We start from the raw sequence: 23,037 nt of genomic DNA, 5'->3' as shown, positions 1-23,037 counted from the left end.
CTGTTACCTGGGGAAACATGTGAGGTCAGGGTTCCTGGAATAAAAAGTGGATGTCCGTGCTATGGCAGAATCTGGGACTAGAGAGGTGGGTGGCGGCTGGTTCTCGCAGGATCCTTTATGTCAGGCTGAACGTTGCTGGGAAAGGGATAGAGTCAGCCCTGGGGAAGGTGTCTTCCTTTGTTTGCTTCCCTTCTGACACTTCTGTGCCTCTGTTCCCACCTCTGCCTGACCCCGGGTCCTCTTCACTCTGTCCCCATCTCTCCTACGTCCAGAGGAGGGCGGCATTGGGCTGAGAGCCTCAAAGTGTGTGCAGTCCCAGAGAAGAGCCGAGGCTAAAATCACTGCAGATGGTGACTGCAGCCATGAAATTAAAAGACGCTTACTCCTTGGAAGGAAAGTTATGATGAACCTAGATAGCATATTCAAAAGCAGAGACATCACTTTGCCAACAAAGGTTCGTCTAGTTAAGGCTATGGTTTTTCCTGTGGTCATCATGTATGGATGTGAGAGTTGGACTGTGAAGAAAGCTGAGCGCCGAAGAATTGATGCTTTTGAACTGTGGTGTTGGAGAAGACTCTTGAGAGTCCCTTGGACTCCAAGGAGATCCAACCAGTCCATTCTGAAGGAGATCAGCCCTGGGATTTCTTTGGAAGGAATGATGCTGAAGCTGAAACTCCAGTACTTTGGCCACCTCATTCGAAGAGTTGACTCATTGGAAAAGACTGATGTTGGGAGGGATTGGGGGCAAGAGGAGAAGGGGATGACAGAGGATGAGATGGCTGGATGGCATCACTGACTCGATGGACGTGAATCTCACTGAACTCCGGGAGTTGGTGATGGTCAGGGAGGCCTGGCGTGCTGCGATTCACGGGGTCGCAAAGAGTCGGACACGACTGAGCGACTGATCTGATCTGAGGGGCAGCTAGCTAAGCAACTGTCTGGAAGGTGGAGATGGGACAGACAGACCCAGGAATGGGTGGGGTGTGCAGGTGTGAATCCAGAACCAGAGGGACGGGCTTGGGTCCTGTCTTCTCCTCTGCCTGTCCCCCAGCCCTTCTCCAGAAGTTTTGTTGCAGGAAGGGGGACCCCTTCCAGGGCTCAAGAGTGGGCTCTTGTCTAATACCGAGAAATGAATTGTCCAAGGAAACACATGGACAATTTGTGTTGACAAAGCAAGAGATTTTATTGGAAAGGGTGAGAACTGCTCTGCTACGTGACTCGCAGTCTCAGAGTTTTATGGTGATGGGATTTGTCTCTGGGTGATATTGGCTGATCATTCCGACTCATAGAGTCCTTCCTGGTGGCGCAGCCAAGATGGATGTCAGCAAGAAGGATTCTGGCAGGCGGTAGTACACATGGTGTTTCCTTTTCACCTCTCCTGAACTCTTCTGGTTGGCGGTGGTTTATTAGTTCCGTGTTCCTTACCAGGACCGCCTGTCATAAAATAACTCACCAGATGGTTACTATGGTGCCTGCCCAGTGTGGATGGTTTCAGTCAGTATACCTCCCCCAACAGTTTTAGCTGCTTCTTCCTGCCCCTGAAGAGAGTGCTAGGCCTCCCCCGAGGGGGCGGGAAAAATGAGGGCTGGACCTGTGGGGGAGGAGCTGGAGGGAGGATGAGGTCATATGGGGGAGGGGGTCTCCCACCTGCCTTTCCATGATCTCAATGGAAAGGTGAAAAAGACCAAGAATATATTTGGGGTAGCCATTCCCTTCTCCAGGGGATCTTCTCAACCCAGGGATCAAACCCAGATCTCCTGCATTGCAGGAAGATTCTTTACCATCTGAGCCACCAGAGAAGCCCAATGTTTGACAAACTACCCAAATTACCAATTTAGCTTACAGACATATTCCCCAGAAGGGTACATTCATATTCATTGGGTAGACTGGAGAAAAATATACATATATATAGGTATGTATTTCTCTCTCTTTCTTCTTTCTTTTCTTCTGGTGGTGCAGCTTGTGGGATCATAGTTGCCTAATCAGGGATTAGACCCACTCCCTTGGCCTTGAAAGCCCAGAGTCCTAACCACAAGACCACCAGAGAATTCCTTTAAAAAAAAAAAAAATTCTTCCTCTTCTCTTTCCACCCCACCCCTTCTTCCCTGTCTCTTTTTCCCTTCCTTCTCTGTTACCACATATCTAGTTGGCTGCTTCCAATGCTGACTTCTAGTCTGACTTTTACCTCCACCTTATTTTTTCTTTCTGTTGTACCGGTGGTGGCCACCCCCCAGCTCCCAGCTCCCCCAACCACCCAAGACCGTCATCCTCACCCTCACCATCTCCATCACTCATCCTCCTCTCCCTCATCGTCATCATCAAGCACAGCCCCTTGGGGACCCGTGGGAGACTTTCTCTGGGAAACACCCAGGAGTGTGTTGACACGGTGGCAGGTGCCAGGGTGGCTGAGAGTCTCATCTCTGGGGTCAAATCCACCCGAGTGGACTTATCTCTCCATCACTAACTTCATGGCCTAGAGTAAGCCATTCAAACTCTCGGTGCCTCAGTTCCTTCATCCATATAATGGGAACAAAGGCAATAGTACTTTGTGGGGTTGGTGTGAGGAATAACCAAGTTAACTTGTGTAAAGTGCTTAGAACAATGCTGGCATACAGTTCAGTTCAGTTCAGTCGCTCAGTCGTATCTGACTCTTCGCGACCCCATGAATCGCAGCACGCCAGGCCTCCCTGTCCATCACCAACTCCCGGAGTTCACTCAGACTCACGTCCATTGAGTCGATGATGCCATCCAGCCATCTCATCCTCTGTCATCCCCTTTTCCTCCTGCCCCCAATCCCTCCCAGCATCAGAGTCTTTTCCAATGATTCAACTCTTTGCATGAGGTGGCCAAAGTACTGGAGTTTCAGCTTCAGCATCATTTCTTCCAAAGAACACCCAGGGCTGATCTCATTTAGAATGGACTGGTTGGATATCCTTGGAGTCCAAGGGACTCTCAAGAGTCTTCTCCAACACCACAGTTCAAAAGCATCAATTCTTCGGCGCTCAGCCTTCTTCACAGTCCAACTCTCACATCCACACATGACCACTGGAAAAACCATAGCCTTAACTAGACAGACCTTTGTTGGCAAAGTAATGTCTCTGCTTTTGAATATGCTATCTAGGTTGGTCATAACTTTCCTTTCAAGGAGTAAGCGTCTTTTAAATGCTCATTAAGTGTCAGTAATTGTTGGACTTCCCTGGTGGTCCAGTAGTTAATCCGCCTGCCAATGCAGAGGACACAGGTTCCATCCCTGGGCCAAGAGGATCCCACATGCCACGGCAACTAGCCCTGTCCGCCACAACGACTGAGCCCATGTGCTTCCACTACTGAAGCCCCAGAGACGATGCTCTGCAACCAGAAGCCTGCCCACTGCAATGAATAGCCCCCACTCACAACTAGAGAAAGCCCACACACAGCAACAAATATCTAGTATAGCCAAAAAACAAATAATTTGTTTTAAGTCAAAGACCTTTAGTTCCTCCTCAAGGGCTGTACATAATATTCTGAGTCATCCTTTGAGCCGTTTTGCAGATACTGAAACTCCCACCAGGTGAAAGGCGTTAATTATATGCTGCCCACAAGTTTGCAGACCCCAGACTGGTTGGAACCAGAAGGCTGATGATGTTGACTTCTGATGACCTGACCACCAACCAATCAGAATGTCCAAGAGCTGATTACATACCCCACAACCACCCTTCTGCTCCTATCTTTAAAAATCTTCCCCTAAAAGCCACGGGGAAGTTTGGGTCTTTTAAGCACCAGCTGCCTGGACTCCTTGCTTGGCGCCTGCAGTAAATGCTGTGCTTTGCTTCGCCACAACCCAGTGTCAGCAGATTGGCTTTACTGCACATGAGCAAGCAGACCAAAGTCTGGATTGGTAACAGAAGCAGATCAGTGGTTGTTTTTTAGGATACTCACAGAGTTGCCGATCCAGCATCACAATCAATATCAGAACGTTGTCATCCCCACAAAGAAAACCATATACCCGTTACCAGTCACTGCCCATTTCCTCGCAAACTTCCCCCACTGTGTGTGTGTGTGTGTGTGTGTGTGTGTGTGTGTGTGTGTGTGAAGTTAGTCACTCAGTTGTGTCTGACTCTTTGGGATCCCATGGACTGCAGCCCACTAGGCTCCTCTGTCCATGGAATTCTCCAGGCAAGAACAATGGAGTGGGTAGCCGTGCCCTCCTCCAGGGGATCCTCCCGATCCAGGGATCGAACCTGGATCTTCTGCATTGCAGGCAGGTTCTTTACCGTCTGAGCCACAGGGGAAGCCTCCTCCCCCTAGGCAACTCCTAATCTACTTTTTGTCTCTCTGGGTTTGCCTGTTCTGGACATTTCATATGCATGGAATCGTTAGTGGTCCATGTGTTCAGCTTCTTTCACTCAGCATAATGTTTCCAAGGCTAGCGTATGTTTTAGCATGTACAGTACTGAAACAGAGCAGGATCCCATGGTTCTTCCCCATCACGTCTTCTGCTTGCCTTTTGTCTGTGGAAAAACTTTAGTCAAAGAATTAATTTAATCAGAGAAGGGAGAAAATGCAGAAGCAAAGAAAAGCAGTCCAACAGGATGAAAAAACAACAATTTAGTAAGCAGAGTCAAGGACGCTTAGTTCCTCTTCAAGGGCTACGTAATAGATAATAGTAGATATTGAAATCTCCACGGGGTTGAAGAAATTAACTAAACGATGACCAGACGGTAGCCAGGACATGAGCTGCTACAATTCTGAGAACTGGCCTCAAGGAAATGGGAAAAAACGGACCCTGTACCTGAAGATTAACTGTATTTAAAACAATCAGGATGACGCTGATCATATCACCACATGACCAATTTCAAGATGACTATCGGAGCTGTCTGTGACATTTCTGCACGTAGCCTCCTCCTTCGGTCTATGAAACCTCTTTCCCGCTGATTGTCAGGGCGTGGTGGAGCGGGTGGTGGCGGGGGTCCGCCTCTGAACAGAAGCCCACCCTCCCTGCCCCCAGTTACCAGCATCCAAAACAACGCCGACTTTCCTTGCCACAAACTTTGCCTCTTAGCCTTTGAGCAGTAAGCAGCCAGACCCCCACTTTTGGCCACAGAATTTCGCTCCTTTTTATGGATGAATAATATGCCATTTTAAGGACCCACTGCATTTTGTTTATTCCTTCAGGAGTTGATGGACATTTCGGTTGTTTTTACTTTTTGGCTATAATGAACAATGCTGCTATCAAGTGAGTGACTATTACTGTCCATGAACTGTGTTTCACTAAAACTGGGAAATAAAGACCAAGGCAGGGGCTTCCCTGGTGGTCCAGTGGTTAAGACTCCATACTGCCAATGCAGGGGGCTCACATGCCAAGTGGCACAGCCAAAAAAACAAACCAAACAAACCAAGTAGAACAAAATGATTGTGTTTACAGACCCATCTAGAGATGGTAAAAGGATAAAGAAAGATAGAAATATGCCAGCAAAACTGAGAGTCACCGTTAGCTGCAGTAGGGGAGAGAGGTTTTCTGATAGCATCCCAGGTGTGCATTAAAGGGTGAACTCAGCAGTCTTGGGATGCTCAAACCCCGTGTATTCCAAAGAGAGGACTGACCCATGACTGGCTCCTGGCACATAACCTCAAAGCCCTTGGCTTGTCCTACCTGATAAGAGTGTCTTTGTTTACTTGGGGGCTTGGACTGCACTGTATCAGCTTGACTTCTGGTGGTGCTGGGAGACTGAGTAGCTGAGGTCAGTTACAAGGGCATCCAGACATTCCTACGTGACGGACCCACAGTAAAAATCCTGGACAACAAGGCTTGCAGGAGCTTCTCTGTTTGGCAATACTTAGCACTGTGTTGTCACACATGGTTGCCAGAAGAATTAAGTGCTGTTCATATGACACCACTAGGAGAGACCCCTGGAAGCTTCCACCTGATCTCTCTTGAACTCTACTCTGTGTCCCTTTTGCCTCTGCTGATTTTAATTTGTATCTTTTCACTGTGCATGCATGCATGCAAGGTCACTTGCCATGCACAATTCTTTGAGACCCCATAGACTATAGCCTGCCAGACTCCTCTCTCCATGGGATTCTTCAGGGAAGAATACTGGAGTGGGTTGCCGGGCCCTTCTCCAGGGGAATCTTCCTGGCCAAGGAATCAAACCCGCATCTCCTGTGTCTCCTGCACTGGCAGGAGGGTTCTTTACCACTAACTAGCACCATCTGGAGGAGAAGGCAATGGCACCCCACTCCTGTACACTTGTCTGGAAAATCCCATGGATGGAGGAGCCTGGTAGGCTGTAGTCCATGGGGTCACTAAGAGTTGGACACGACCCTTTCCCTTTTCACTTTCCTGCATTGGGGAAGGAAATGGCAACCCACTCCAGTATTCTTGCCTGAAGAATCCCAGGGACGGGAGAGCCTGGTGGGCTTCAGTTTATGGGGTCGCACAGAGTCGGACACGACTGAAGTGACTTAGCAGCAGCAGCAGCAGCACCATCTGGAAAGCCCCATCTTTTCATGGTAATAAAACACAAACGTGAGTCCAGTGGCTTTGCTGAGTCCTGTGAGTCATTCCAGCAAATCATCGAACCTGAGAGTGGTCGTGGGGTCCCTGGAAACATCTGGCCTTAATCTGGATAGAGGTTTCTGCTCTGTTATTCTTTAAACTGTACATTTTATGAATGTTTGACATGTACGATGTCAGAATTAAAAAAATAACCATCAGGACTTTGTAACTGACAGAAGGTGGCAAATAAAGAAAAGGAAAGAATTAAAACCCAGGGTTGGGTTGACGCAGAGGGCTTGGTGTGGCTGATGAGAAAAGATTCGAAAGAGAAATAGCTTAAGGGGAGCAAAATGAAGAATTACTGAATTCACCTTGGCCTTTCGAGTTTGAGAATCTGAGACTCTGGCTTAGTAGACTGACTTCAAAGCTCAGGAGAAGTGATAAAAAGACTAAAAGAGATCTTACTCAAAAAGAAATATAATCGAAAAAGATGCCATTTCCATGCCCCGCCCCCCATCCCTGCCAAAGAAACTGAAGAGGGACTCCCCTAGTGGTCCTGTGATTAAGAATCCGCCTTCCAATACAGAGAATGTGGGTTTCATCCCTGATCAACGAACTAGGATCCCTCCTGCTGCTGGGCAGCTAAGCAGCCCTGCCACAACTAGAGAGCTTGCATGCTGCAACAACTTTCGTGCTTGCCCTGAGACCACATGCTCTAGAGCCCTTGGACAGCAACTAAAGAAAGCCTCTGAGCTGCAAAGCAAATATTCAGCACAGGCAAAAAAAAATCAGAGAAAGATTTAAAAGATAGTAATGTTCAACTTTGGCAAGACTGTGGGAGAATGGGCTGGGACAGAACTTTTTTTTTCCCACAAGTTATGCAGCACAATTGATTTTAAATGCATACTCCACGACCTAGAAATTTCAATTCTAATAATATATCCTTAAAAAGAAGTATTAGTACGCATGCATAAAGATTTTTCACACTACAGCCAAAAATGGCAAATGACAAGGATATTCTCCCCAGCATTATTTGTAAAAGCAAAAAACAACAAACACCCTTAAAACCTTCAGTTAGAGTATGGATGTGCCACAGTTGATGAATACAACAGAATTTTCTGCAAGTACCAAAGGAACTGGAAGAGCGCTGCTTCCACACACTGGAAAAACGTGCGTTCAGTCGCTCAGTTGTGCCCGACTCTTGGCGACCCCATGGACTGTAACCCGCCAGGCTTCTCTGTCCGTGGGATTTTCCAGGCAACAATACTGGAGCAGGTTGCCGTTTCCTTCTCCAAGGGATCTTCCCAACCCAGGGATAGAACCCACATCTCCTTCCACTCCTGGACTGACAAGCAGATTCTTTTACCACGGAGCCCCCAGGGAAGCCCCCTTTACATAGCAGATTTATAAAGAACAGCAAGTTGCTCAAGTTCATATGATTCCATATTTGAATACAAAATGACACATGATCTTTTTCCATTTTATACTTGGGTTTTTAAATTTTCTATTTTTTAAGTTTTCTTTTTATGAGCTTGCTTTTTCTCCTCTAGATGTGTCACCATTGTTTGTTAAGAAGCCATTCTTCAATCACTAATTTGTAATGCTATTCTCAACCTGCATTAAATTCCCCAGTGGATTTCTATCCATCTCTGACCTTTCCAAGCAGTTCCTTTCATCTGTTTTCCATGCACTGGGATCACACTGTTTTATTTATTGAGGCGTGACGTTAGTCTTTAACATCTGGTAGAGCCTCCTTTTCTCAGCACTCTCTGCTTTTGGAATTTTTCTTTTTTTTCCCCTTTGGCTGTGCTGTGAGGCATATGTGGGGTTTTAGTTCCTTGACAAGAGATCGAACCCATGCCCTCTGCAGTGAAAGTGTAGAGTCTTAACCAGCAGACACCCAGGGAATTCCCTGGAATTTTTAAAGTAATTCTATTATTAAAGTGTTTTTTTTTTTTTTTTTTTTTGGTCTAAAGGAATGTTTCTGGCCCTAAAATAAAAATGTGAGAGTCATCAAAATATAGCTATGAAACTATGAAATCACCCAGGGAGAAAAATGAGCCATGGATAGAACCCCCAGGGAATGCTAATTCTTAGAAAAGAACACCCCATAACCAAGAACATAATTAAATTGAACAGATAGGGCACAACCAACCTTTTAACCAAGCTTGGTTAACTGAAGAAACTCCATAAAACCATCAGAAACAACTCTCTCCCCTCGTATCTTGTTCAGTCGCCAAGTCGAGTCCAACTCTTTGCCACCCCCATGGGCTGCAGCACACCAGACTTCCCTGTCCTTTACCATCTCCCAGAGTTTGCTCAAACTCATGTCCATTGAGTCGGTGATGCCATCCAACCATCTCATCCTCTGTCACCCCCTTCTCCTCCTGCCCTCAATCTTTCCCAGCATCAGGGTCTTTTCCAATGAGTCAGCACTTCAAATCAAGTAGCCAACGTTTTGGAGTTTCAGCACCACTCCTTTGAATGAGTATTCAGGGTTGATTTCCTTTAGGACTGACTGGTTTGATCTCCTTGCAGTCCAAGGGACTCTCAAGAGTCTTCTCCAGCACCATACTGAATTAGTCTCCTAGGGTTGCTGTAGGGAGCCTGCTAGGCTACAGTCCATGGGGTCACTAAGAGGCGGACACGACTGAGCGAGTTCCCTTTCCCTTTTCACTTTCCTGCATTGGAGAAGGAAATGGCAACCCACTCCAGTGTTCTTGCCTGGAGAATCCCAGGGACGGGAGAGCCTGGTGGGCTTCAGTCTATGGGGTCGCACAGAGTCGGACACGACTGAAGCGACTTAGCAGCAGGGTTGCTGTAGCAAAGTACCGCAAACTGAGTGGGTTAAAAAGCAGAAATGTAGAATTTTGGGGGTCAGAATAATTTCCTAGGTAATGATAGAAGATGTAGCAGTGAGGAATCATCCCAGGAGAAATACCTCCCATCCTAATATCCTGCCCCATACAGTCACCCTCCAGGATCTGAGGTGAGCGGAGCAGGCTATGGGCTGGAGAGGATGAAATGTAAAATGAAGCAGTTGAGGGCAGACCTCGGGACGGTAACTGAGGTGGAAGGAAAATAAGCCACTTGAACACACATCTTCATGTGCTGACACTTGTTAATCACCGTTTTCAAACCCTCTTTTTTTTTTGGCCCATGTTTTCTAATGAAGTAATTGTCTTTTTCTTACTGACTTATAGGCACTGTTTACATACTCTGCATGTAAGCCTTGTGAAATGTGGATATTGCAAACATGAAAATATATCTTTTTTTTTTTTTTGAAAGCGCCAGAATCTTAACCACTGGACTACCAGGGAAGTCCCTGTTTAGCTTGTTTTTAGAGAGACTTGTACACATGTCCAGGTGGAGATGGTGGTGACTTCCACCAGGATGGAATGGTGATGATTAAGAAAAAAAAGATCAGATTCAGGGTACATTTTCAAGGGAAAGCTGACAACTTGCTGTTCGATTACCTGTGAAAGAAAAAAATCCAGAGTAAGTTTAAGTGTTTGGTTGAAGTAAACAGACAGTGCCATTTACTGAGGTGGGGACAGGCAGGGGAAGGCTTTGGGGGCAGCTGAAATGCAGAGGGCGACGTCATGGCCGTTTTTGGAAACTATGACCCACTGTGATGCACTTTAATTTAGAAGCATGTAAAATATGACTCCCCAAATTCATTTTTAGATGTCCATGAAGAAAATAGAGAATGCTAAATTAATAAATGAATGTTGCATTTATTTTTTTTAAATAGCAAACCCTGGTCTAGTGATCACCACCCACTCAAGCTGTATAAAATAAGGCTGGAAATTTGAAAGGGGACTCCTTCAATAGAATTACCAAGAAACTTATCAGCTGAGTAAAGTAGTGTGGCCTTCCATTCCATGGGTACCAAGCCACAAGAAACCGGTCCCAAGAGCACCACCCAGAGAGACCACACGGGCCTGCAAGGGGATGTGAGGTAGTCGTCTATTAGAGCTGTGCACGAACCTGAGGCACGTGGGCAGGTTGCTCTAGCTCACCCTCTGGCGATATAAAACACATGCTTTATGGCAAGACAAGAAAAATTTAAACATAAAAATGCTTCTCTGCCCTTTGACCTCCCCTCTCCCCACACTGTGCATCATGTGTCTACTACCCATCGACCAAACCTTCCCCATGGGCAGGAATACCTGCTCAACCATGAAGGGCCCTGTTCTCCCAGCAACATCGAGACAACTCCTTGAAAGATAACATTCCTTCTTGAGCTTATAAGGGGTCACGTGACCCTGGATGACCCAGGATGACTTTTAGATCTGGATTATGTAAACTGTCAATAACATGTCATTTGGTGTACAATCCACTGACTCAAAAAAAAAAAAAAAAAACCCAAAACATCTTATATAACTATTGATTTCTAACCAATGGAACAGTTCTCACACTTTTCTGAGATGCTCTTCTTGGGTTAAGTACTAAATCACTTCAGTCATGTCTGGCTCTGTGGACTGTAGCCCACCAGGCTCCTCTGTCCATGGGATTCTCCAGGCAAGAATACTGGAGTGGGTTGCCATGCCCTCCTCCAGGGGATCTTCCCGACCCAGGGATCAAACCCTCGTCTCTTCTGTCTCCTGCATTAGCAGGTAGGTTCTTTACCACTAGAGCTACCTGGGATAATCCTCAAATTTGTCTTGAATACACTTTTTCATTTCTTTCTTAGATCCACTGATTAATCTTTTCTCAACATCTCTTTGAAATTGGGTATGACTACATAACTTGCTTCATCATTGAAATGTGAGTGGCAAACCTTTTCTTCCCTATGTATTCATTTTTGGAGCATATTCCCAGTTCTTAGGGTATTCTTTCATTACCTTTTCTTGAACCAACCCCCTTATGAACACAGTGGCCATGTTGGTATTAGGTGATCCCCTCCCCATGGCCTCAGGTAATTGACTCACGGCAGATGCCTGACTCAAATATCCATCCGATTGAGCTATTGGATCGTCATTTTCAGGAATGTCAAACTGTGGCAGAGAGACACTAGGAGTCTTGAAATGAAACTTCTATGTCACCATTACCTCCTTGCTCCACTATCAAAGGGTGCTGGGAATGGTACAGTAACCTTCTGACTGGTCTCTTTTTCTCCACCCTTGCCCCTACAGTCTTACCTCCACATAGAAGACAGATACGTCCACACAGCAAATCAGATTATATACTTGCGTGTGTGTGTGTGTTCAGTCCTGTCCAACTCTTTGTGACCCTCTGGACTGTAACCTGCCAGGCTCCTCTGTCCATGGGATTCTCCAGGCAAGAATACTGGAATGGGTTGCCATTTCCTCCTTTAGAGGATTTTCCTGACCCAGGAATTGAACCTGCATCTCCTGCTATTCCTGGATTGGCAAGTGGATTCTTTTACCACTAAGGCACCTGGGAAGCCCCAAATCAGATCATATCATGCCTCTAATGAAAGCCCTTTGATGGCTTCCCATTGGTCTTAGAATAAAACCCAGAGTCCTTATTATCCTGGTCCATAAGGCATTTCAGTCCCACCCTGCTAACTTCTCCATTTATATCTGTCTCCATGTACTCCAGTCACACCAGTCTCATTTCACTAGACTCCCCTCTGCCACAGGACCTTTGCATGTGGGATCTCAAGTCAGGTGGAGAAGTTCATGTTGGCCTATTTCATGCCAAGTCATAAAAGATTTTGCAAATACAGAGAATAATCTATTTAGTTTGTTACTCAGTTACTTATGACTGCCCAACAGATCATCCCAACACTTCACTGGCATACAATCAGAGTATTACTATACTCATAGAATCTGTGATTCAGGAATTCAGATATGGCCTGACTCTGCAACATGTTGTCAGGAGACTGAGCTGGCTTGCCAGAAATGTGAGGTTGACTGGAACAACTGGAGGCTTCTACATTCACATTTCTGATGTCTGGGCTGGGATGAAGCTCGGCTCAGCTATGACTGTTAATCGGAGCATCTCTGTGGGGCCTCCCATTGTGTTTGGACTTCCTCACAGCATGGCAGCTTCAGATAGCTCTACTTTCTACATGATGAGGATACCTGAAGACTTCCATAGCAAATGTGTCGGCAAACAACTTGAAAGCCATGTTGTGAGGGAGTCTGAGCTATCCTGTCCTGCAGGATACTCCGAATGAGCACCATAGAAATGCAGCTTCATAAGAGACCTCAGCCAGCATTGCATGCAGCAGAGACTTACCCAGCTGATCCACTGACCAGCGGGAAAGAATTAACTGCTGTCACTTTAAGCCATCATGTTTTGTCAACACAGCCCTTGAGAGCAGGGATCCTGTTGGGTTCATCAATGACAGGCATTTACTAAAAGGATGAATGGACTCTTGTCAAGTTCATTGAGCCACACTGGTCTATGAGTTCTTAGCAATAGTCGTGGTATGTGCTAGAAGTCAGGGCTGCAGAGATGGGGCATGTGGGCTTGGATTCCAACTACTAGCCAATACAGCTCTCTTATGAAAATTGGACAAAAGGTCCCCACTCTGAGAAGACTAACTTCTAGAAAAAAGAGAGCCTGCTGGATGGACACAGTCCCAGGGACACATGGCTTGGAGAGCAGACCATCGGCTCTATGCAAGCCCCCCTTGCCTCCTTGGCCAAATGCCTTTATGCAGTGACCAACCTGTACAATTATTCAAGGCTTCCCTGTTTTGCACCCTGCAGACATTCCTTCCTTCTTCCTTGGTAAGAGCACCCCAATTTTCTTATTGCAAGCCACAATGTCCTTCAGAGGAGGCCCATTGATTCCACAGCTGCAGGGAGCAATGATTTATTGATCTGAAGCTAAGTCAACCCAGGGTCTAATTCACCATGCCTTATAAGGCGTCAGAGGGCATGTGACACCCTTCTGGTCAATGAGACCTGGGACCAGTTGCAGGGAGATTTGGAAGGTTTCCCACACTCTTCAAAGGGGACATAAGATAAAAACAAACTTCTTTTTACTGCCTTGGAAAAAGGATATCTGTGCAACACCTGGGTATGTGGCAGCCCTCTTGGGACCAAAAGGAGCATATGGCAGCTGATTTAAGAGATTATGGAAGCTCAACAAGATAGATGGTACTGGGATTGCTGATGACCTGTTGAGCTGCTGAATTAACCCCGGAGACCCGCCGTCTCTGGTCATGCTGTGTGAGACTCATGAATATGTTATTTAAACAAGTTAGTTGGGACTTCTGTCGCTTGCAGCCTGAAGCATTACAGTACAAGAGGGAAGCCCCCTGGAACATGTAACAATGTGCTCCTCACACCCCAGAACTGATCTTGGGGGAGCCCAAAAAGGAGAATGGGGTGCCAAGAACTAGCCAACATCAGTGCTTGAGGAGTGGGGACAGGTCAGCAGGGATCCCAATCCACTCTGGCAGGAAGGCTGCCTCTGGCTTAAAGACTTTGAGGAAGGGAGAGTCTGGGAGGGTGTAATTGGCTAGGTAGATGGTCTCTCCACCTGCGAGGTAGGCGGCCCAGATCCCGAATGTCCCAATGGTCATGATGGTGTGATTACACTGCGTGAGCAAGGCAAAATCCTTGGCGGGCGAGCCCTCGTTGCCATTGCCGGCAAAGACCACGTCGCCACGGGAGGCGTTGATGTTTTCCCGACACCAGGCCATGCCATTGCTGGAGACCACAAAGATGGGGGCGCTGTAGCGAGCACGGAACCAGTCCAGGGCCTGCTCTAGGTATCGCCGGTCAGCCACCACGCCCTTCCACACGTTGGGCATAACGTGGACGTAGTCCCCTCGACGCACGTGGACCCCCACATAGGTGCTCGGCCGACTGCCATTCACCCGCAGACCCCGCAGGAAGTTCTGGGCCTCCTCACGCACGTGGGCGTGCAGGGTGAACTCCTGGAGGATCTCGGCGCGGAGGTGGTGGTAGAAGGTCCAGGAGCAGGGGTAGCCGGTGAGGCGCACGTACTCCCCCGGGATGTGGCGGTACTGCTCCTCCATCCAGTCGTTCAGGTGGTAGTTCTGCCAGGGGACGCTCCTGGCCGTGGCGTCGTGCAGGACCGGGAGTGTGATTCGGAAGATGGGGGCCAGTGTGCTGTGCATCTGGGGCGGGATGAAGGCGGCGCGCCCGTTCATCTTGGCCAGGGCGTACAGGGTGGCGTACTCCCCCATCTGGTTCCCCAGGCGGCCTATGGCATTGATGGTCCACATGCCCTTGAGCTGGGGCCTCGGCTGGGGACGCGAGGGCGTCTCCATAGTTGCTGGCTCCAGTGCCTCTAACTCCCACGTGGGTTGCATCTTCTCTAGCCTCTGATGAAGGTGAAATATGGTGGAAGCCGTGAAGACAAAGAGGATGAAGGGGGCCGTGGGGAAGAAGAAAAATGTCTGCGTGCTGAGCATGGCTGTCTGGGGAGGGAGAGCAGGGAACCGGTTAGCTGGGGGGAGGGAGGCCCTGGGGTTGTACATGAAGCTGGCGGCACAGCTGTGTTTGCAGACATTGTGGGGAATATGTGCTTGTGGATTGGCTCTATGTGTGCATGGACGTAAGTGTGAGTGCTCGTGTACATGTATGCAGGTATATCTCTGGAGTGTGTGTTACATGATTGTGTTTCCATTGGACCCACATGTGCATGTTTACACATGTATATGCATTGTATGTATGTATACACACATGGCATGTGCATTTCATGAGTATATATGGTATCTTTACATTGTGTACTTATGTTCTGTGAAATTGTGTGCATATGAACGTACATTGTATTGTATGGCTGTATATATAGAGGCACACTTGATTCTATTGTGCTTCATGATTACTGTATTTTTTTTTATATAAATTGAAGGTTTGCAGCAACCCCAGATTGTCAGATGATGGTGAGCATATTTTAGCAATCACCTGTTTTTTAATTAAGTTATGTACATTGGGTTTGTTTTTTAAGACATAAAGCTATTGCACACCTAATAGACTACAGTATAGGGTAAATGCAACTTTTATATGCACTGGGGAACCAAAACCAAAGCAACAACTTATGTTGTTGCAATATTTGCTTTATTGTTGTCATCCTGGTACCAAACTCAAAATATCTGAGTGATATTTGTACTGTGTACATACTGAGTATGTACTATATATGTGGTGTGAGGGTGGTTGTGAACAAATACCACATGTGTATGTGTGAGCATATGCATACACTATGCATATACAAATTGTATTTTGAAATGTGGATGTTTATTGACTGTGAGTATACATGGGTGTGCGTGCATGCTCAGTCATGTCTGACTCTTTGTGACCCCTTGGACTGCAGCCCGCCAGGCTAGGAACTGGGAACAAATACCCAAAGTTCATACTACGAAACCACAGCAGGCAGTTTGGAAAGGGAGAGTATGGATTGGTGTGGCTGGACATATCAGATGCAGGCTGGAGCACAGGGAGCCAGTAACCAGAAGATAGCTGAAGGGACATGCAGGCATCTCAAAGGAACTTCAACTACCGGTCAAGAGATCCCAGAAAGGACTTCCCTGGTGGTCCAGTGGTTAAGAACCTGCCTTGCAGTGCAGAGGGCATGGGTTTGATCCCTGGTTAAGGAAGATCCCACATGCCGTGGGGCAACTAAGCCTGTGTCCCACAACTACCAAAGTCCAAGCTCTCGAGCCCACGCTCCAAAACAAGAGAAGCCAGCGCGATGAGAAGCCCACGCACAGCTGGAGAGTAGTCCCTGCTTGTTGCAACGAGAGAAATCTTGCATGCGGCAACAAAGACCCAGCACAGCCAAAAATTAGAAAGTAAAAAAAAAAGAAATCCTAGAAAATCTGCTAATACTTGAACAACTGTACAACCTGTTCTTTTCAACCCTGGTTACAACAGAAGTTAGTTCCAGGAGTAGGGTGGTTGCGTCAGACAGACCTTCTGAAAATACATGGGACTTACTCTGGTATTGAGATAGGAGGGAAGGGGGCAGGACACACCCTTGAAGAATGACACAGACGTTGAGAAAAACAGGATGCAACAAGAACTGGTGAGAACCAATTAGGTCCAAGATGGCAGAAGATTCGACTTCCAGTAGACTTTGAGCCTCATTCTACGCTCATTGGAATAATTAGCATATGCTAGATGACACACCCACGGGTGCCATGACAGTTCTGAGACTGACTATATACAGTCAAAAAGTGGGCAATGACCCAGTTCCTGGAACTCTTTCTCCCTTCTCCAAGATAGTTGGAATAATCTTTCCACTTCTTAGCCTATGAAACATCCCAGCTTGTAAAAGCTAACCACCCATCTCTGGGTGGCTCTCACTTTCTGAGATGGTCCGTATTCTGCCTATAGGGTGTGTGCGTGCATGCTAACTTGCTTCAGACGTATCCAACTCTTTGTGACCCTATGGACTGTAGCCCGCCAGTCTCCTCTGTCCAAGGGATTCTCCAGGCAAGAATCCTGGAGTGGGTTGCCATGCCCTCCTCCAGGGGATCTTCCCAACCCAGGGATTGAACCCATGTCTTACGTCTCCTGCATTGGCAGGTGGGTTCTTTACCACTTGTGCCACCTGGGAAGCCCACAGACTGTGTATCTCTCTGAATAAACTTGCTTTCACTTTTTTGTGGTTCGCTCTTCAATTCCTTCCCGTGCAAAGCCGAAGACCCTCGGTGGCCAGTCCCACTAGAGACCTGGGACATGACCATCCTCTCATGCCACATGCTCCTGCAACCTCATTCGAGGAGGTCCAGGGCATTGAGAATTCCCCATCCTGGATCATACACCTTGACTCGGTGGTTTGTAGAGAGAAGCAGTTAATTAAGCTGTTGGCTGAGATTATTTCAAACAAATCAAAGACACCCCCCTCAAAGGATGAGACTTTGAAGGTATGGTTGCTGAGCATTTAAAAAAGCAGCTGTAAGGAAAGAAGAGGAAGGAAAGGAATTGATTCTGACTCCCCATTTTGTGGCTAGGAGCCAGTAAGGATGTAATTAAGTAATGTCCTCACAGTGAACACCTTATCATTGCTAAGATCACATCTAGAAAGACTGATGGACTTTGTCCGTCCGCAGTCTAGGCTGGGCCAACACACGTTGCCCCAGGGAAATCCGGTTCTGACCACTGTTTGAGCAGGTGTGGACTCTGAGTGAATGGGAATGCCAGTGTCTGGGAAGAGTCCTGGGAGGGACGCTTTCCATTCTCTCGACTTTTTCGAAGACTTCCTTCTTCCTTCTCTGGGAACGTGGAGTTCCCACCCAGGTTAAAGTACATCTCTTTCTCCTGGGCAAGCTTTAACCACAACATATCCCGGAGGCTGTGCACCACAGTAGCTTAGAGATAGAAGTTTCTATTTGATTTGGTCTAGGGCTTGTGTTCCTGGGCCAGCTGCTGAGCCAAGTGGCCATTAAGGGGGCTTCCCCTGGTGGCTCGGTGGATAAGAATCTTCCTGCCAATGCGGGGGACACGGGTTTGATCCCTGGTTCAGGAAGATCCCACGTGCCAAGGAGCAACTAAGCCCGTGTGCCGTAACTACTGAGCCTGAGCTCTAGAGCCTGTGCCCCGCTACAAGTGAAGCCACTGCAGTGAGAAGCCCACACACCTCAACTAGGAGTAGTCTTCGCTCGCTGCAACTAGAGAAAGCCTGCACGCAGCAACAAGATTCAGTGCAGCCATAAATAAATGAATATTTTAAAACTGGCCACTAAGAAGAGAATGTTGGGGTTAAATCAAGTTAGGGGTGGCCTGATTGAAGCTGGGAAGCTGCCAGAAGCCATGCAGACTTTGTCCTTTTGGGTTTATTATGGCTGAGAAAAGTTATCACAGGACCTAATGAAGCCACAGCCTTGCTTCTGATTCATGTCACTGAAACCCTCTGAATCCAGTAAGATCGCTGGAGGGTTCACTTTCCAGAAGAGACTCAGGCTTGTCAACTAGATGCGTGGATTTGAATCGAACCAATTTGGGGGTATGGGCTCTTTGGGAATCCCCAGGTGTTGAACGTAGCCAGAAATAGAAGTCTGAGTGGTACGACCTCCTCTAGCCCCTTTTGCGTTGAAAGAGAGGCACTAGGGAGCCTGGGTTTACTGAGTAAGGTTCATTTCAAAGGACTTCCCTGGTGGTACAGTGGATAAGAATCCACCTACCAATGCAGGGGACACAGGTTCTGTTCCTGGTCCGGGAAGATTCCACATGTGGAGCCCATGCACTGCAACCACTGAGCTGGTGTTTAGAGGCAATGTTCTGCAACAAGAGAAGCCACTGCAATTAGAAGCCACATGCCACAGCGAAGAGTAGTTCCCTCTGCCCTTGCTGCAACTAGAGAAAGCCAGTGTACAGCAACAAGGATCCAGCACTATCAAAAATGAGATAAATTTTTTTAAAAGGTTCATTTCAAAGTTCAGCTTTTGCTCATGAGAGCCTCAGCCTTGTTGCTCACAAGCTCCAGATAAGGTCACTGAACCTGAAGCCTTCAGTCAACATACTTGACTCAGTAACCACATCTCTCTGTGGTTAGGTGTACACCCTCCAGCTGCAGGCTGTTGATTTTAGGCTCCTAAAGTCATTAGCTGTGATTCTGGACAAGTGGCTTCACTTCTCTGAGGATTAAAACAGTCCCTGGCACATATACACATGCGGTACATTTTTTATATTATCACATACGAAGCAAAACATGCTGTTCCATATGGGCTCTGGGCAAGCGACCAGTGGGTTTCCACTTTTCCTATTGGTTGTGTGTGTGTTTGCATAGTAAGTCTCTTCAGTCGTGTCCAACTCTTTGCGGTCCTATGGACTGTAGCCTGCCAGGCTCCTCTGTCCATGGGATTCTCCAGGCAAGAATACTGGACCGGGTTGCCATGCTGTCCTCCAGGGGATCATCTGGACCTAGGGATCAAACCCACGTCTCTTGCATCTCTTGCACTGGCAGGCGGGTTCTTTACCACTAGGGCCACCTGGGAAGCCCCCTTGGGTGCAGGTGCTGCTACTGCTGCTAAGTCGCTTCAGTTGTGTCCGACTCTGTGCGACCCCATAGACGGCAGCCCACCAGGGTCCCCCGTCCCTGGGATTCTCCACACTGGAGTGGGTTGCCATTTCCTTCTCCAATGCATGAAAGTGAAAAGTGGAAGTGAAGTCGCGCAGTTGGGTGCAGGAGTCATGGTCAAATCTAGCATTTAGACCACAGATCACACACATCATTGGGAGAAGTCAGACATGACTGTGAAGAGGGCAGACCTAGAGGAGGAATCAGTTTCATCAGAGGCTGGGAATTCTGAGACCAACAAAGTAGCTGCATTGGTCAGATACAGACACAATGGATGGAGCTGACTCTGGGGGCTGTTATTCCAGAGAGTGAGTGAGTGTGTCTGTGATTCACTTGCCATGATTGAAGTTTGATTTAAAAAAAAAAAAATAGAGTTAAGGACTTCCCTGGGGGTCCAATGGTTAAGAATCCACCTGCCAGTGCAGAGGACTTGAGTGTGATCCCTGGTCAGTGAAGACTTCACATGCCACGTGCAACTCAGCTTGCGCACCACAACTACTGAGACGTTGCTGTGGAGCCAGGAACCGAGACAAGAGAAGCCACCGCAACGAGAAGCCTTACGCCCCAGTGAAAAGTAGCCTCTGCTTACCGCAACTAGAGAAAGCCTAGGAGCACCAAGGAAGACCCAGCGGCAACCAAAAAAAAAAACAAAAACGCCGTGGGGAGGGGAGGAGACCTAGAAAGTAGGTCCGCCCCGTACCCCTCCCCCATGTCCTGGGGTTCTGGGGGTGCGCTCCGGCAGGGAAAACCCTGACAGCTGGAGTCCTGAGCAAAGTCCCGATCCAAGGCAAGTGGGAGGAGCCTGCCTTTCCCTCCAGCCCTCTGAGGTCAGGAAGTACATGTCCTTATCTGCCCTCCGTCCTAACAGCTGCATCACACCCTTCAGAGAGGGATGAGAGGGGGACCCCTGGGGGTTCATCTCATTGGAGGTTGCGATAGGATAGGGAACTGAAAGGAGCCCCAACTTTGCAGGGGGAATCCAGCCTCCAGGTCCCTCAGAAAAGTGAGTTCGTCAAAATCTGCCCATGACTCCTTTTAAACGTTCTCGTTCTCGTTCACGCCTCTCTGTCCCAGGGCTGGTCTCATCCACTCCGCTCTGGGAGTCTGGCCGCAGCCTCCCCTCCTCGCCTGCATCTGTCCGCGCACCAGAGCTCACCCTGTAATTTGCATGTCCGGCTCCGTCCGTTCTGAAAGCCCCGCCCCTTCCCGCCCCCTCCCCCAGGTCGGCTTGGGTACCCAGCTCAGTGCCCGCCCAGCCACACCTACCCTGGGCGTGGGCAGCTTCGCCGCATTCACACCTCTCCCTGAAATTCACCCCTCTCCCTGAAATTCACCCCATGATCACAACGCAGGGAAAGAGCTTAAGACAAACATGTGGGGCTACCGCTTTGATATCCCCGACTTTAGGTCCAGCCTAGAATGGAAGCACGGACTCAGGATGGAGCTAGGGAGCCGGGGATATTGCCACCTCCCGGGCGGAGGAGGGGCCGCGGCCGCAACCCCGGGTCTCCGACCAGGGTCTTGCTCTCAGTGCCTCCCGGAGGTGGGGGAGCAGTCACTACGGCCCGTCCTGGCCATTCATTCTCAGGTTGTTTCCTGGAGAACAGGTGACAGGAGGGAGGGAGGGAAGCGGCAGGTAGCCTTGGGTGGGGAAGGGAGAGCAGGGGTGATGGAGGGGATGGGGGCTCTGAAGGAGTCTTTGGGCCTAGAAAAGAAAACAACAAAGACCCTTACTGAATCGGAGAAAACAAAACCGAACTTTAGGTCCCGCTCTGATGCTCCAGGCAGGTTGTGTCTATCTGGGACTTATCAGCCCGTGTTCAGAAACCTTCCATCCCCTACATCTGCCAGAGACTTAACAGCCCTTGCCCAGAGGACTTATCACCCCCTGCCCAACTACAAATACCATCTCAACTAAAGAATACCCAAAACATCCCACCTGACCAACGTTTCCCTTATCGCTTCCACAAACCTCCCTTTAAATATGAAGCCTCCCTGATCCCTCTTGCTCTGCCTGGTCGTTAGGCCGACTGTCACCCCTCCTTGCCTGAATAAAGGTAACCCACTTCCGTTGAGGTCATCTCTCCTTTTCTGCCTCCATCCGAACTATACCTTACAGGGTCAAGTATCAGATCTGCCAGAAAGGGAGGTGAAGGGAGCTGAGGAGGGCGTCCGGCTTGGGGACTGACGGAAAGATCAGGCAGCCTGCGTGCTGGGGCAGGGGTAGTGGGTGCCTGGGCTGTCAGGGGTGGATGCCCGGCTTGCCGAGGCCCCGAGGTGGGGTGCAGCCCAGAGGGGATCAGAGGTCAAGGAGTGGAGAGCCCGAGTCTCCACTTGCCGCTGGATCCCTGGGATCAAGTCTCGAGTGTGTGTGTGTGTGTGTGCGCGCGCGCGCGCCTGCGGGCAGAGAGAACTCCCCGGCTCCATCTCTCACCTGGTCGTGGCTGGAGGTAAAGTGGCTCTCTCAGCAGCTCAGCGCACACCCTTCCCTCGGGGTCGGCGCCTCTATCAGAATCGCCCCGAACCTTCCAGTACCTGTGGCCGAAAACCCCGCCCAGGATCTACCCTGCCTTCCGGAGGCTCTGGGAGGCGGGGTGGCGGGGCGGCTGAGTGGCCCTGACAGGTGAGGCCGGAGCCCCTCCCTTTTTCCGGGGTGTGGCAGGATACCAGCCGGGAGGCAGCCTGGAGGAGGAGGACAGGGTCCTGCTGGGCCCAGGCTCTCTCCTCTCAGCGGCCTACGTTCGTTTATTTTGGCAACCAACTATTAGCACTTACCTGGCCTACCGACCTCATCCCACTTCCACAGCAATTCTCTCTCAAGGTACAGCGGGGAACAACCCTAGAGGCACAGAGGTGAAATAACTTGCCCAAGCCACATGGCCAGAAAGTCAGGTAAGCTGGAATATGAAGCCAGGCAGGCCAGAACCTTGGAAAACACCTTGGCAGGTAGCAACTCTTCTCAGTTTCCCTTGTTTCAAAAGATTCCTGACAATTGTTGGTATGCTGCTGCTGCTGCTGCTGCGTCGCTTCAGTTGTGTCCAACTCTGTTCGACCCCATAGACAGCAGCCCACCAGGCTCCCCCGTCCCTGGGATTCTCCAGGCAAGAACACTGGAGTGGATTGCCATTTCCTTCTCCAAAGCGTGAAAGTGAAAAGTGAAAGTGAAGTCGCTCAGTCGTGTCCGACTCTTTCCATGGACTGCAGCCTACCAGGCTCCTCCTCCATGGATTTTCCAGGCAAGAGTATCAGAGTGGGTTGCCAGTGCCTTCTCTGGATTGTTGGTATATTCTGGGTCCAATCCTGAATATTCATTGGAAGGACTGATGCTGAAGCTGAAGCCCCCAAAGAGCTGACTCATTGGAAAAGAGTCATTTCCTGATGCTGGAAAATATTGAGGGCAAAAGGAGAAGGGGGCAACAGAGGATGATATGGTTGGATGGCATCACCGACTCAATGGACATGAATTTGAGCAAGCTCCAGGAGATGGTGATGGACAGGGGAGCCTGGCGTGCTGCAGTCCATGGAGTTGCAAAGTCGGACCCAACTGAGTGACTGAGATTAGTTAGATATGATTAGTTATTTTCTCA

The 23,037-nt window shown here is 48.7% G+C and overlaps 1 protein-coding gene across 4 annotated transcripts; it reads right to left on the bottom strand.

Moving 5' to 3' along the window:
* Positions 1-13,254: 13,254 nt before the first annotated feature.
* On the bottom strand, positions 13,255-22,079 carry LOC147354182 (galactoside alpha-(1,2)-fucosyltransferase 2). Of its 4 annotated transcripts, none has more exons than XM_086353450.1 (2): positions 21,885-22,079; positions 13,255-14,845 (listed from the first exon to the last, which is right to left on the bottom strand). In XM_086353450.1, exon 2 carries the CDS (start codon positions 14,841-14,843, stop codon positions 13,809-13,811), a length of 1,035 nt encoding a protein of 344 aa, XP_086209576.1. In that variant the 5' UTR covers positions 14,844-14,845; positions 21,885-22,079; the 3' UTR covers positions 13,255-13,808. The 4 variants fall into 4 exon arrangements, with proteins under 4 accessions (XP_086209576.1, XP_086209574.1, XP_086209575.1 ...); XM_086353448.1 differs by having other exon boundaries at positions 13,255-14,849; positions 21,885-22,041; XM_086353449.1 differs by lacking the exon at positions 21,885-22,079 and adding an exon at positions 20,717-20,741 and having other exon boundaries at positions 13,255-14,849.
* Between the last annotated feature and the right edge of the window lie 958 nt (positions 22,080-23,037).

This window comes from Bos grunniens, chromosome 18, assembly GCF_055505025.1.
Source record: "Bos grunniens cultivar Pamir isolate PY7600 chromosome 18, Bosgru_T2T1.0, whole genome shotgun sequence".
Classification (NCBI taxonomy): Eukaryota; Metazoa; Chordata; class Mammalia; order Artiodactyla; family Bovidae; genus Bos; species Bos grunniens.
This window is presented reverse-complemented; position numbering and strand designations above follow the sequence as displayed.